This window comes from Balaenoptera physalus (genome assembly GCF_965194825.1).
Source record: "Balaenoptera physalus genome assembly, chromosome: 11".
Taxonomy (NCBI): Eukaryota; Metazoa; Chordata; class Mammalia; order Artiodactyla; family Balaenopteridae; genus Balaenoptera; species Balaenoptera physalus.
The window spans coordinates 25,992,947-26,008,921 of record NC_138896.1 but is presented as its reverse complement, the minus strand read 5'-3'; the positions used below and the strand labels follow the sequence as shown (position 1 = coordinate 26,008,921).

The 15,975-nt window shown below is 43.2% G+C and overlaps 1 protein-coding gene across 18 annotated transcripts in view; it reads right to left on the bottom strand.

Moving 5' to 3' along the window:
* PKHD1 (PKHD1 ciliary IPT domain containing fibrocystin/polyductin) overlaps window positions 1-15,975 on the bottom strand; it is a 439,380-nt gene that overhangs the window by 268,013 nt on the left and 155,392 nt on the right. For all 18 annotated transcript variants that reach the window (XM_082411613.1, XM_082411609.1, XM_082411612.1 and 15 more), the window contains one exon: window positions 9,377-9,589. In XM_082411613.1, coding sequence (XP_082267739.1) covers window positions 9,377-9,589 — 213 coding nt within the window. The remainder of the gene's footprint in view (window positions 1-9,376; window positions 9,590-15,975) is intronic.

Below are 15,975 nucleotides of genomic sequence, written 5' to 3'. Positions count from 1 at the left end.
GATGGCATTTGGAGCCAAGCAGCCTACTTCCAGAGTCCTTGCTCCTAACGCTCATCCAGAGGAAGATGAGTGAGTGCTCTGTGACTGAGCAAGGCCAAGTTCATCTGGAGAAGATGCAGAGTGTCAGTCAAGATCCTCATGACCTAGAAGGAGAAAGTAAACTACAGAAATCTTCAAAGGAAGACATGGATCTCCCTTGGAAAGTTTTGTGTCAAGACAAGAGGCTTGCTACCTTCCTGGATTATGTGTCTAAGATATGATACAGGGTCAGTTATAGAAAATGGGATCCACTTTAGTAATGGTGATGCGTCAACTTGACTGGGCTTTGGGGTACCCAGAGAATTAGCCAAACATTATTCTAGCATGTCTGGAAGGTGTGTCTGGATGAGATTAACATGTGAATCCATAGACTGCAGTAAAGCAGATTGTCCTCTCTAATGTGAGTGGGCTTCATCCAGTAATCCATTCAAGACCTGAATAGTACAAAAAGCCTGAGTGAGCTGGAACTCCTGCCTAACTGCTGAGTTGAGACACTGGTCTCTTCCAGGCTTCAGATTTGGACTGAAACTCTGGCTCTTTGGTTTCAAGCCTGCTGGCTTTTGAACTGAAACTAACACCATGGACTCCACTGGTTCTCAGGCCTTTGGACTCAGGCTACAGCTACATACACATCAGCTCTCCTAGGTCTCAGCCTCTATAATCACATGAGCCATTTCCTTATAATAAGTTTCTTCATATGTATATATATCTATATTAATGTATATATAAATAGGTGAATTAGTGAATGAATAAGTCACTGTATAGTCACTGTAGGCAGGGTGCTCCGGATAAATAGAACCAATGTGATATCTGTATATCTGTATCTATATCTATCTATATACCTATCTATCTATACGTATATATATGATATCACATTGGTTCTATTTATTTGGAGAACCCTGACTAATACAGAGACTTGTTCACTCATGACTAACACTGCCAAAAGGAAGTACAGAAAAACCTTTGGAACTATAAGGGCTTAGATAGGAAATTTAAGGCCTTATGTACTATTTTCATTACTTCATTCTATCAACGGTTAGAATTTTAGAAGGAAGTAGTTCACGGTTTTAAAACAAATCCATTGTTCTAATTTGAGAAACACCTTCCTAATTTATCTTTCATATGGTCTAAAGACGCTACTAGACTACCAATATTTATAACATGCCAATGACTCTGCCTTTAAGTCCCAGGGGATGGAAAATTCACTAGGCCGAACAAAAGGGAGGTCTCTATTTTTACTCTCCTCCCTTTTCAAGGATAGGGAAAAGGGTCCAGGAGGCAGCTCCCTGGTTTCTGCCTCCTATTCAAGAAAGGCCTGGAATAGGTGGGCAAGATCAGCTCTCCCCTGAGCCCTGGGGCAAGTGTGTTCTCCTCTCTTCTTGGACTGACTGGCTATGCTGGACTTGTCTTCCATCAAGGGCAAAGTCCCCAGTGTCTTGTGTGGCCTTAGGGATAAGGAAGGAACACAAGCTTGTTGTCCATCCCCTTCATAGATTACTCAAGAATTAGTCACATGATACATCGTTGTTTACGAGAGGTTCTCTTTGGCTTGGGCCAAACCCTAATACGCAATATTGATGCCTTAGCTGGCCATTCCCCGGGATGTCTTGATACATATTTACAAGAGTGGCCAGTCCAGATCAAGATCCATGTGGTCCTGAATCCCCTAACTAAAAACTATCTTACAAATCAACCTCATACTTTCAATAACACTTTCTACATATAATTGAATCTAGAAAATATCACAATGTTGTTAGACATTAGAATTTTTAATTCTAAATTTTCTATTAATTGTGTTTCTATCAATAGTGAATTTGGTTTTACTTAGTGAAGTAATTGATTGGAATTTTTCTTATTTTCCTAGCCAAACTAAACAGGTTTGAAATATCCAGTAAAATTTTATTAATTTTCAATTCCAAATTAGTAAAAGTAGTAAAAATGTCAGATTGTCAAATATTTTAAAAGTAGACAAGCTATTGTTTTTACTTGCTCATTCTCTTATTCTGGTTAGATAACACACCTCTAATTTTAAGGAATCATCCTCTCTCAGTCTCAGACCATGTAGTTCTGGGGGGTCAATCATACACTTGCTCCATCCCAGCCAGAAAGAGCACCACTTCCCCAGCCACGGTAGCAGCTTCAGTGATGGGCTTATGACCCAAACAGGGTCAAAGTTAATCCTGAGTCTTCTGCTTAAGCTTTTCATTCAGTTATTCACACAACGTATACTTCTTGAAAGCCTACTATGAGTCCAGCCACTGTTGTAGGGATTAGGATATTGTCAGTAAAAAACAAAACAAAACAAAACAGGAAAATCCCTGCCCTCATGATGCATACATTCTACTAGGGAAAACACTAGAATAAGTTCAATAAATATCACAAATAAACTATATATAATATGTTATAATATTATTATTATATATTATATAATATGTCATAATATTATTATTATATATTATTAATATATTAATAATATGTTATATTTTGACAGTGTTAAAAGCCAAACGGGAAAAACAAAGGGGGTGTGAAATTTTGATGAGGGGATCATATGGTAATTCTATTTTTAGTTTTCTGAGGAACCTCCATACTGTTTTCCATAGTGGCTGCACCACTTACATTCCCACCAGCCCTTATTCCCACCAGCCCTTATTTCATCTGTAGCCACAGGGGCCTATTTCTACCTCTAGGAGTCAGATTGGAAAAGGAAGCCAGCTCAGGAGAAAGCAGAACCTAGAGCTGCAGAGAAACAAAGGCCTAATGACTTCATCGAAGCACCTGGACTCAGCTGTGCCTCCAGTGGTTTTAGTTATATGAGGCAATAAGTGCCCTTACTTTTTGTTCGAATTGGGTTTTCTGTCACTTGCCACCAAAAAAGACCTGACGAATGCCAAGATGTTCAGGTATATATAGAAACTTAAAGTATCTTATAATGTGTTTCTAAGTGGGATTCCTGCTGTACTTGGATTATCAGATAGCTAGAACTCATTTCTAATTAGCATTATACATTTACGTGTAAACACCTAAAATGCTAAGGACCTTAAAAACAGCATGTTCACTTTAAAGTGTTTAAATGAGTTTTTTAAGGTGTGCTTTATACTCTTAATGGAAGGAACCCTTTCTAATCCATTGTTCCAAGGTCACTCTTGTCCAGATCAAGCAGTTACAAATTGTAAGTTATCTCAGTTAAGAATCAATGAGATTTTACCAGATATGTTTCTGCTATTGCACATAAAGAATAGTGGTATTTTGGATTTTTTTTGAAGCCTTGTTAGGCAACAGAGAAAATTTCTGCCTCACTTTTGTTGGTGGTGTTGGTTATATTTTCAGAAACACATAGTTAAGGACCAATCCTCATGTGCTCTGAATAGAGAACCAGTCATTAGTCACTGGCCATCCTACATGCTGAGGGTTCCAAGTCCACCGGAACCACGCTCACCAGCATTAACTTGACTGAGTAATTACCATCTGCCACAACATACCAAGTGACCAGAACGGCCGTGCTGGACTGAAGTGTGTTTGAATTTAAGATTACAGAAAGCAACGAATAGGTTTTTAATTTTTCTCATCCTTCTTCCTCTATTTCTCCTTTCACTTTGATCTTACTTTCTTCCCACCCCTAAATAAAACGCACACACACACTCACAACAGCTGCCTTCCCTAACAACCTAATATCCTTTTGCAGCATCCTTTCACATATGCAGCAAACTGTTGAGCACAGACTTCTAGTCCCCCAAACGCACCAAGAGGACCCAGGCCAGGGACAAAAGAAGATAAGCACCCACATTGTATGTGAGCCATAAACAGACAGGGAGCAGACATTTCCTTGGGGCTTATTTAAAGGAGGCTAATCTAACTCCACCATCTGAGCCACGCCTGGACAGACCCCAGCCCCCAGCTACATGATCAACCAAGAGAGGAAATCCAAAGAAGTTCTCAGAGGTGGGGGTGAGTCATTAGCCTCAGTGAACAGCCATGGCCTTTTCCTCTCCTTCCCATACAGGGAGATCTGAGGCTACTTCTCTCCACTTAAGCAAAGAAAAAGGGCTTCAAAAGTAGCCCAGTCATACAGTTGCCTGCAAGAAAAGGAGACTGGCTTCTTTTTCCCAGGTTGGATGTCTGCATATGCAGCATATGTGTGGGCTACCCATGCTTATCTGAGCAGGGGAGAAGAGACTTAGAGAGAGAACAGAGGAAAGGCTGCTGAGAGGAACATCTCTGGTGTCTAAAGATTTGTAAGTTTCCTCTGGATCAAGTGGATTCTGGAGAAGGTAGCTTGACTTGAGCCAAATTTCTGGTGGAAGCTAAGGGGACTGCAGACCCAGGTGGGGCTTCCATACTGGAAAACAGTGGGAAGATTTCCTACAGGACTCCAGTGGTCGAGGAGAGAGAATCAGCAGTCAGCCAGTATTATCCAGAGAGGCAGCAATGCCCAGCAGAGGATACAACTGCATGGTTCAGTAAAAGGCTGGCCAACCTTCTCATCTTTCTACCTGCCCAGCATCGGCCTCACCTCTTCCACTTGCCCAGCACCTGCCTCACCTCTTCTACCTGCCCAGCACCCATCTCACCTCTTCCACTTGCCCAGCACCCGTCTCACCTCTTCTACCTGCCCAGCACCCGCCTCACTTCTTCTACCTGCCCCAGCACCCAGAGACCACAAAATAAGAAGGATGGATCATATGGTAATTCTATTTTTAGTTTTCTGAGGAACCTCCATATTGTTTTCCATAGTGGCTGCACCAACTTACATTCCCACCAACAGTGTAGGAGGGATGTAAGCTATTATATATAGGATGGATAAACAACAAGGTCCTACTATATAGCACAGGGAACTATATTCAATATCCTATGATAAACCATAATGGAAAAGAATATACAAAAAGAATGTGTGTTTGTGTGTATGTGAATATATATATATATACACACACACATATATATGGTGAATCACTGTACAGCAGAAATTAACACAGCATTGTAAATCAACTATATTTCAATTAAAAAAAGAAAAAGAAAAAAAGATGAGCTACTTGAGTCATTTTTAGTCACTATTTTAGCAAAAGAACTCTTTCTTCCAATGAAATATTACTTTAATACAAATTTAAGCTAGAGATAAAAGCAGTGAAGCAATTACTTGAGCAATTTAAACCTTTACAGCTTGATCCTCAAATACTTCATTGTTGGCAGAACCCCTGAAGTTCCCCCGGGAAACATTCAGATTTTGTGGAGCCTGGTAGGAAAACCACTGCCCAGGACACATGTATCAACTTCATGCACACAATATTGTGTTTCCAGACAGCCTGATACCCTTTAGCAACAGAATATGAGTGTCCATAGACAGTACTCATAAAAAGCATGGAGTTTACATACAGATATTTGAGAAGGGAGGCAAACTGTATTTAAACCTGCTTATTTAAACTCCTTTTTTCCTATTTATTCCTACAAAAGTCTCCTGTTCATAACATTATACTAGTGTTTTCCTCAACCATGTTCCCACATTCTCGCTTTTCCCAGAAACTTCCATTTATATTTAACGCCTGATCTTGTAATTTCTTGAAAAGGACAAAGACAGAAGTCCGTTCAAGGCCAGAAGACGGCTTTTTCTCCTAAGAAACTGTCAGGCAAATTTCTCAGGGAGGAACTGGAAATGAAGTGAGAGACATTGATAAATTTCCCTTCTGAACAATCAATAAAAGCCCCACCATCCTGTTCAGACTCCCACTGTGGAAGCAAGGGCAGTAATTAGATTGTCAAAAATTCAACTTGCCCAAGCTGACAGCGACCCCCTCGAAAGTGACATGTGATTGGCACTCGGTCTGGGGTGGTGAACCTGTATTGGCAGACAGAGGGTGGGGAGCAAAAAGCAAGAGTGAAATTTCCTCATTGAAAACAGCCCCCCAAACCCCACACTGATGAAGAATCTGCAACCCTTTCGTCATATTAACATAGCAAAGTGTGCAGCTGACAACTTACTAAGCCATCTAATCTCCACCACAGATTCAGAACCCGGCCTGCCCCATCCACTCCCAAACCCAGAAAAAGAGGAATGTCGTTCCTTCACGACCTCCAAAGCTAAAACCTCTCTCTTGCTGTGATGAAGAGGTAGACAAGAACATGAATAAGGAGAAAAATCTCCAGACAGAGATGGACCCGTGCCAAATAGAAGTCCCTCCATCCCTCACCCCTGAAAGAAACTATGAGATCATAGGCACAGGGGACTCACTGCTTTGGGGGAAAAATATCATGAGAATAGCCATAACTAACAGTGCTGGAGTGATAACCGTGTGCCAGATACTTTGGAGCAGTTCACAAGCAGTAAATCTATGAGGTGGGAACTATGTTTTCCTGGTTTTATAGAGATTGATTTGCCCAAGGTCTTAGTTGATGAATGGCAGAACTGGACTGATTTCTGACTCCAAAACTTATATAAACCACTAAAAACAGCGTTTCTCCACGTGTAGTCAGTGGGCCCCCTGAATCAAATCACCTGAGGGTTCCATTGAAATGCACATTCCTGGGCCCATGCCAAGCCCACCAAGTCAGATTCTGGAAGTGAGGTCCAGAAACCTCTATTTTTAAAATCTTCCTGAGAAGAGTCTTCCATGCACTAAAGTTGGTGAATCTGCTCCCTACAGCATCCTGGGAAGCTGAGTGAATGTTGGGTCTTTAGGGACCTTCTGGGGGCAAAGCAGTGAATTTGCAGTTGCTCACTGTTTTGCATACTTGACAGCAAAAGAAAATTAGTTTTTCCCTAAAGCCCCAGTGTCACCAGACCCACCTCTGGCCCTGGGAAAAGGCCAGCGAAATTACGTAACGATTTTAACCGTGATACACCACCACGTCGCCAGAGGGGAAGTCTGTTTGAGACCTCAGGTGGTGAGGGAGAGAGAAGGGAGAGGATTGATGGACTGCAGGCTGTGACCGGGATTCTCTGCCAGAGGAGGCAGAAGGGAATCCCTCTCACCCGGTGGCTAAGCTCTTTCCTACATACTATTTCTTTCAAACGGATGAGATGTGGCAGCATCACCTCAATGAGGAAAACAGCTTGATTTCGCCTGTGTTCAATGTGCAAGCTCTGTGGTTCATGAGAGATTCTACTCAGGCCTATATTGACAGGGCTGTGGAGAAATGGGTAAAACAGCCATTAATGACACCCTAGTCCTGGGAATACAGGAAAGGAGAGGTGGAGGAAGAGGAAGGAGAGGGAAAAAGAGGAGAGGAAGAGTGTTGGGAGAGGAGGGGAGAAGACAGAAATGAGGGAAGCAGGGGAGGGAGGTGTCTGCACTCTCAGTATCCAGTAACATCACCAGGATAAAGTAGCAACACTTGTAACTTCCAGAATTCTCAAAACACATTAGAAGTATCTACTTTGCTTTAATTGCCCCATCTTAATTATAAGCAGTGGTCCTAGGGATTTTCTTAACTTGACATCTGTTAAAACACAAAGGTTAGGAGCACAGGGTACATTTACAATACAAGCACATAAAGGTATATTTGTAAACTCTTTTGCTGATCCTTCATAATAGAATGTGAGAGGGAAAAAAGGGGCTGGAATGAAAGAAGCGGAGTAAAAGAATCAGGAGAGTTTCATTCTTCTTCAGGTGAATTTCCATTTCGAGCAGGAGTTGTGCCATCTGCATCTTATAGGACAGTGGCTCTCAAACCAGAGGATCCCCGTTAAGCTTCAGGATCCTTCAGATGGTCTACGGGCTGGTTGAAACACTGATCTGTGCCCTCTTGTTCTCCAGCTGTGTTTTCTCAATGGTAAACAGCAGCACATTGGGTTGGTGACCTAACTGGCTGTTAGACTATAGCAAACACTTGAAGACCATCGCTGACCTGTGAATAGACAGAAGCCCCTCATGGATCCTGGGCTACAAGATCGATATAAGTGCTTGCTGAGGAATACAGGAAGAAAAAGGTCCTCCTTAGAAGTAGAATACAAGAATCAATATTGTAGGTATTTTGAATTTCTGTCTAGATAATTGTGGGTTTTTTAATCCTTCCAAAATTTATCCCCAGTGTGTATCACTCTGGCTAGTCCATGGTCAACACTTAATAAATGCTTGATGATAAGATCTCACTTCCTCTCATAGTAAGCCAAAAAAGGCAAAAGAGGGCTTTTAGTAGACAATGATTGAGGGCCACAATTTGTGATGGACAGAGCGTTAATGGAGCAAGAAGGGTGACTCCTCAGCATAGCCGCATGCCATGCCTAGAATAACTACTCTGTGATAGGTGGCAGGGTCTTATTTTGCTATGTCAGCACGGAAATTCCAATGTAGAGAATGTCACATTTTCTGGAGATCGGGCTACTGTCTGGTGCCCACATTTTTGATCTGACTTTGGCTCGTGTTATGTAATCAAATGTATATAAGCATCCACTGAAAGACACTCCAAGCTCATCATGTTATACTTACATTTTCTAGTTGATACTAAGGATTATCCCGGCACATTTAGTAATTTCCTGAATCTCAAGGAAAATAAAAATGTCCATTTTGCAAAGTGGGATGAAGTTATCAAAAGGCAAACGAAATTGTAGCAGAAACACATTATAGTCTAATTCCTATTTTTTCCCAGGAATCCATAAACACCAACCCACCTGTAACAAAATTCTAGGTAGAACTCTAACTGAACCCTGTTCCCAGGGGGGTGAAAACAGCAACAACAACAACAAAGTGAAGTTGTCTCTGCTTTGGGCTGCCACCAGTGTACACAGCCATGGGTGCAGGCTAAGTAACAGTAAGTAATGATATTGGTCAGTTTTCACTAGGTTAAACTGCAGTTGCAAACACAAATCTCAGTGGTTCATGACAACAAAGGTTTATTCGTCACACACATACATAGGAGCAGTATGCAGCTCTGCCCAAGCTTAAGGAGCTGCCCCTATCCCTATGGGGGATGGGCTATTCTCAAGCAGAAGGAAAAGAGAAAAATGACCAAAGTATCACAATGGCTCTCAAAACTTCTGCTTGGCCATGCAGGACATCATTTCTGCTCACATTCCATTGACCAAAGCAAGTCCAAGGCTAAGCCCACTCTCAGTGGGACAGGGAAGTATGGTCCACCCACGGGGAGGCACTGAAAGTCACCTGACAGTGGGCAGAGGTGACAGAAAGGGGGGCAAATGACTGAGAACCACAGTACACTCTGCCATGAGTATCATCACAGTTAATATTCCTTATTTAAGGAAGCAGGGCTCATGCTCTAATTGACTTTGTTGCCTCTGTGACTAACAGCCAAAGAGATGGAAGTAGTTTTATCATTTTCCCCATTGTCTGCACCTTGGCTAGACACACACAGCTCTGCCTCAGTTCCTCTGGTCAACTGCCTCACTCACCATGCAGGGAAAGAGTTCCATTCCTCACAGCCAGGAACTTGACTCCATACGGAAAGAAGCGGGTAGAGTGGGAACTCCCGTAGAGTTTGATCTGAGCTTTGCCTTGGAAGGGCTTGTCCTCGGACCCAATCCTGAGCTCTCCACCATCAGAAACAAGGATGGAGTGCGCTCTGAGCTCCACGGGTCCTGGGTCCAGGAAAATCAGCTTTCCTCCTAATAGCCAAAGAGAAGACAGTCAGTCTCTGGGAGAATGAGCCTCACTTCCTTTTGACAGTTCCAATGTCTGATGAAATCCTCTTCGTTTAGGTACTTCTGCTGAAATTTAGACTCATTTTATGTTGCCTGCTCTTCTAGAAGCACAGCTGAGTGGATCAGACACCCAGGAGCAGAAGCACCGTATTACTAACCTAGCTTAGGATAGCTGTCACAGCTCACAGCAGCTTCATTTATAGCATTTTCAATGACAGTAACCTAAATGCCTACAAGTTTAGGACTGGTTAAATAAGAAACGAGAAGGTCACCGTTTTTACCATGTAACAGCAGCTTAGAAAATTAAGTTTAAAAAAACTGGGAAACAGTAAATGGGAAATAGGAATCGAAGAAAATATGCCAAAATTATAAGAATTACAGTAAAAGGAAGTGTAATTAGGAGGCACTATGAAATTTTTAGCACTTTAGCTGACCCACATCCATTATCCTTTTCTTTGGACAATAGACACTAATTTCCACAAGGAACTGTTCTGCTCCATTGAATAGAATTGAGTGGGACTGTCAAACATGGTGTCTTATCCTACCATCCACTGAGTCATGCACCCAGGCTTCAAAAGGAAATGTGGAGCAAGCAAATCTCCTTCCCCAGGCTGGAGAAAATAGCATGCCTTGGCCCCTTACCCACGTATATTTTCCTTCATAATGCTTAGCATCAGACATACCATATATTTACATGTTTACTGTCTGCCCTCCCGCCCCCCAGGAATGCATGCTTCATGAGGGCACTTATCTGCCTTGTCCACTTCTACATTCCCAGTGTCTAGAACAGTGACTGGGAGAAGGTTGGCACTCAATATATAATTGCTGAGTAAATGAATAAATGGTTATATCCTTTTAGAGTATCTGTTTTAAGTACCTGAATTTCCTTATAGACACACACACACACACACACACACACACACACACAAACACACACATACTCACTCCCATTTTCTCAGAAAGGATATTGTTATGACATTGAATCTGTAAGTCCACACATTGTCTCAATGAGCTAAAGGTAAGCCCAGAATGCGGGGGAGGCAAGTGGCAGAAGTGGCTCAAAAGGCAGATTCCACAGGCAGGAGGAGGGTCATGGTGAGGGCCAGTGAGGAGCAGAGACTCCATCTGCCAAACGTAGTCCTGAATCCAAGGTACCAAATCCTTGTGCTGGATTGTTGTTTTGTACTTAAACATGTGCTGGAGGAATGAGACGGAACGAAGAAAAAGGCCAAGATGCTTTTAGTCGTTTCTGTTATCTCCATCTTAGTACAGAGATAGTGCCAATGCAGATGGAGGCCACTCCTCCCCGACCTTCTGTTCTAACATTCTCTTCAGCTTTCCTTGGCTCCTTTATCTTTGATCCTAAAGCCCGAGCCACACACCATCAATAACAGTCACAGAGTGTTTACTTGGATTCAACCTCTTAAAGTGCTCTTTCCTTTCAGCCACATTTTAGAACAACACACCCCCGTGGGTATCCAGTTTCACCATCTATAAATTGTCCATGGCTAGAACTCTTCCCTCAGAGATTTGTGGTGAGATTTCTTGAAATGATGCTTGTAGATCTCTGGTCCTGGGTCTGACCTAGTAGACACTTAATGCAGTGGTGTAATAGCCCTACTAGACCACCTCCTTCCAACACCTCACCCTCCATTGCCCTGACGTCCCTTTTCAAATATGGCGTAGAGATCACAGTCTAAGGTAATCGACCCAAGAAGCAACTCTCCTTTGGTGACCTAGAGGCTTGACGCTTGAGTGGCACCACACTGCTTACCAGACTTCCAAAGGGCCTACTGGCAATTCTGACCTTAATTTTCCCTTCCACTATCATCACGATGACAAGAATGATCATTAGAAATGCAATCATATCACGCATCCTGCTGTGAACAAGAGGGAAGAAATGTGACCTGTGGTACAGGCCACCTTCTTGAGTTCACTAGAACTTTTTCACTCACAGCCATGTGTCATTAATGTCCCAACTAATTATCTTCAACTGGTGGACCATGGGTTGGGCAATGGGTCCCACCATTATGAACAGTCAGGAAATCTGAATCTGAACCGAGATGAACCAGTGATGGAGAAAGGATATTGGATCAGGTTCCTGTCCCCTCTGCTACTGACCTCTGAATTACCCTCAGTAAGTCTCACAAAATTGCTGGGCCTCGGACTACTTACTTTCCAAATCTGTCCCACTCACTGCTGAGGGATGGTCTGTTTGCCCCTTGGCGACGTGCAGAACAGAATTGTTCGTTCACTGAGGCTCCTTCCAGCTCTAGAACATTTGGCATCTGCATCTGCAAAGATGCTGTCGAGTGTGCATTTGACACTGATGGAGACAGGGACCTCATGTTCTCCGGCTATCACCTACCCTGCAGGGAACTTTGAATACCACCACCTACCCTGCAGGGAACTTTGAATACCACTTGAGGAAGGGATTACCTGCACAGTCAGGAATTCAAACGAGATTATGGGGAAAGCAAGGGAGCTGACATGTATTAAGCACCTACCATATGCCAGTACCTTTAGCTATGTTGTATGAAATGACCTTCCAAACAAGCCCAGGAGGTCGATGTCATGCTCTGTATTTCAGAGCAGACGGTGAGCTGGGGGAGGCAGAGCGAGCGTTAGAACCAGGACCACCTGACAGAGGCACTCATGCTCTATCCATGTTGCAAACCCTCCTAAGTAGCTTTTTCATTAATTAGGAAATTAATTTCCATTAATTATTTCATTAATTTCATTATTTATCATAGTTACTTTTAAGTAAAGGCACGTGTTAACCTAAGTAACTTTGCCTATGGCTTGTTTATATGTGATTTATTTTAATTTTGTTCATGTAGATATACCTCGCCTCATTCCGAAAAGGATTTGGCAAAAGGCAGATTACAAGGATTAGTGGGTACATTTATAACCTGGGTTTTGTCCCTTAGACCATCAAGCAAAATATTAAATACACTGAAGCAAACTGGTAGAAATTTGAAAATGTCATTTACTGACAGGAACTAATTATGACACTAATGAAGGGAGAAAAGCTCAGCCCCAAAACATGAATGACTAGTGTTGTCAAGAGTACTATAAATAGGACTAATTAATTAATGCAATAATCGCTCTTCCCTGCTAAAAAGCCTTCCCTCCTTACTTTATCAGTGGCAGGTACGTATAAGAAATCTACGTAAATAAAGGAAGAGAGTTTGATGTGGAATTCAGCTAATTTTGGTCGATATGTGATAACCAAGGCGAAACTTTCTTGGTGTGGAAGAGCGGAAAGTTTATACTTAATCTGTCTCTGTGCCAAGGCCCCAAGTGTTTTCATCCTCACACTTTATTAGCTTAAGTCAAGTATACAGCAGGCTGCTTTAAAGGATAGTTATTTGAGTATGGGAGGGCAGTGAGAGGACTTTATTTCTCCACTTTATAGAGCTCAACCCCATTTCTGAAGCTGAAATAAAGAGCAGGGCTGAAATCAGCCTTTGGCTGTGACCCTTACATTGTTTGTTATGATTGTTCATGAAAGCTGAGTATGTCCCACGAGTGACCTTGGGTAATTTTATAAAAATCAATCAACCATCATTATTGTTACTTCCCCTCCAAAATAAATAAATGAACACAACTTTTTACATGTAATCACTTCTTCCCATTAAACATCTCTTTTATTTCTTTTAAAGGGAAGTAAAAGAGATTTTTAGCAGCTAGCTAATGTTTGCAAAGTACATCAAAACCTGCTTTGGGCTAACCCTACAATTAGCCATCCTCTGTAATAACCGAAAAATGATTTTGTTGTATGTGTGTGTGTGTTTTAAAGAAAAACAAATACACAGTTCTAGCTATTTTCCCCCTTACAGAAAACATTTAGAGTATAAGTATTTTACCTTACAAGAATACTCCTCAAAAGAACTGGGTATACTTTCTACCCCAATTTTTTCCCTCTAGTCTCTTTGGAACCCTCCCCAGCTGTGCCTTTTCCTGGCCACTCCACCAAAACTGGTCCTGTTGAGGTCACAAATGACAACCACATTGCTGAATCCAAGGCGGGATGCTCAGCTCTCACCTTTCCTGAGCAGCCAGCAGCATCTAACGTACTTGTTCACTCCTTTCTTGATACTCCTTCCCCTCGCCCACCGAGCACTGTGCCCTCCCGGATGCCCTCCCACCCCGAGCCTCCCCTCCTGACCTCCTCTACCTGATTCCTCCTGCTTGTCCCAACCACTGACACTTGGAATGTCACAAGACTCAGTCCCTTGATCACTTTTTTTTCTCACCTTGTCTTAAGGTTTTAAACCCCATCATATGCTCATGGCTGATAACTCCCAGATTTACATCCCTAAGGCCCACCTCTGCCCTCAGCTCAAGGCTCATTGCCCCAACTGCTACTTGACATCTCCGCCTGGATGTCTCAAAGGTTTCTCAACTTAGCACGTCCAGAAAGTGAGCTCCTCGTCTTGCCCCACAGTCCTTCCCTTTTCCATAAATGGCAACTCCATCCCCCCTTTCCTCAGTTTGAAAGTTTGACAGTCCTTTGCTTTGTTTGAAAGAGTCAGTGTTCACTCTCTCTCACACCACAACCAAAGCTCCAGGGAATATTGTGCATTCTTCCTTCAAAATATCCCTGTGATCCAACCCCTTCTCACCACTTCCACTCCTATCACTGGGGTCTAATTTGCCCTCATCTCATCCCCAGGTAACTCTAAAAGCCTCTTAACTCAGCTCTTTTCTTCTGCCCCTGCCTCCACCCCAGGGTCTACTCTTAAAACAACAGTCACTGTGATATTTTTAATGTAAACTTTATCACATCACCTCTCTGCTGGAAATTCTCCAACGGTTCCCACCACACACAGAGTCAAAGCCCACCAAACCCTGCAGGGCTGGCCCTTTCTGGCCCCCTCTCCCTCTGCTCTCCCCTGGCTCCCAATCCTCTGCCACGCTGACCCTCTTGCTCCCCTGACTCACAGCCTTCGCCCTCGTTGTGTGCAAATCCCCCCAACCACCCCCAAACCACACCCAGCTCCCTGTCCACCTTCCCTGCTGCATTTTCTCCATGTCGTTCAGAAAACCTAACACAAAATACAACTTGCTGACTTGATTGTTTTCCTTACAGAAATAAACTCCATGAGAGCAAGAATTGTGGTCTATTTCATTCAGAATTGCAGCCCCTGTGCCTAGAACAGTGCCAGGCATACAGGGAGCTGGGAAAGTGGTCACTAAATACGTGTGGAATAAATAGAAGTTGAAGTTACAGAAGTGAATGAGGTCTCCCTAGGCGGACACGTAGAGTGAGGACAGGAGAGAGACAAGACTGTCAAATAGTATTTAAAGACTAGACTCAGGAGAGGAAGTAGAAAGATTTTTGCATGTGAGTCAAAGAAACAGGTGAATTAGGAGAAGAACCGGAAGGTTGGGGTGGGTTCCTGGAAGAGCTTTAAGAACTGGGGAAAGTGGTAGATGATGATGGCAAATACTTAGTGTCATTTTGAGGAGGATCTGGGGGAAAAGGGTGCAGAGCAAGAGTGTACTTGGTTAGGACGTACATGCCAGGTGATGAAATGAACTCGGGGGGAGTGACTTCCATTTTAAGCAGAGCGAAAGCCAGAGATGAACGAAGGCAAGATGCAGGGAGAGATCGGATGACTCCCAATTCATTAGATCAATCTGCATCACCAAACTAGATCCTTCCTTTATTCAAAGCTTGAACTACCTAAATTTTCAGATGTAAGTTATCCAATTTACTTATCTATGTGGATGAGCCTCCACTCAGCTTTTTGTGTCGACTCTGAATAATTCCTTAAAAAGTTTAGCATCCTGTATTTTGTTACCTTTCCAGTAATTCCCCAGGGGGAGCCTGTGGAATTCCCTTTCCCTGGAGAATTAGAGATGATCATCCTTTCAGGATGCACGGGTCCTGCTCTGCCTGGATAAGGAGGGCAGACTGAGTGACTGGGCAGAGTTGGGGCACCATGCTGCACCCTACTGTACCCTGCAGCACCGTGTTGCTGTGGAGGTGGGCGTCAGGAGAAGGTGAGGACGAGGAGAAGGCTAGCATTCAGGGAAGGCAGCCACAGCCCGGAGCCTGCGTTCTGGTGGGGATGCACACAGCTTCCTTTGTTGGTCAGATCCGGATTAGGCTTTTGCCTGATCCACTGGAGCAGAGCCTGGAAGCCTTCGAGGTGGGCTTGTCCCCGGCCAGAGAGGCGGAAAATCAATTTGGCTGGCGAATGAGATCCCCCAAGAGCTCAGTGCACACTCCATAATCTTATCCACTAGCAGCTCAGGAAATAGATGCCTGGGCCCTCACATATTCATGGAGGAGGTGAGGCATAAATCAGGCTTTAAGGATTGGGGGCAAAGGCAATGCA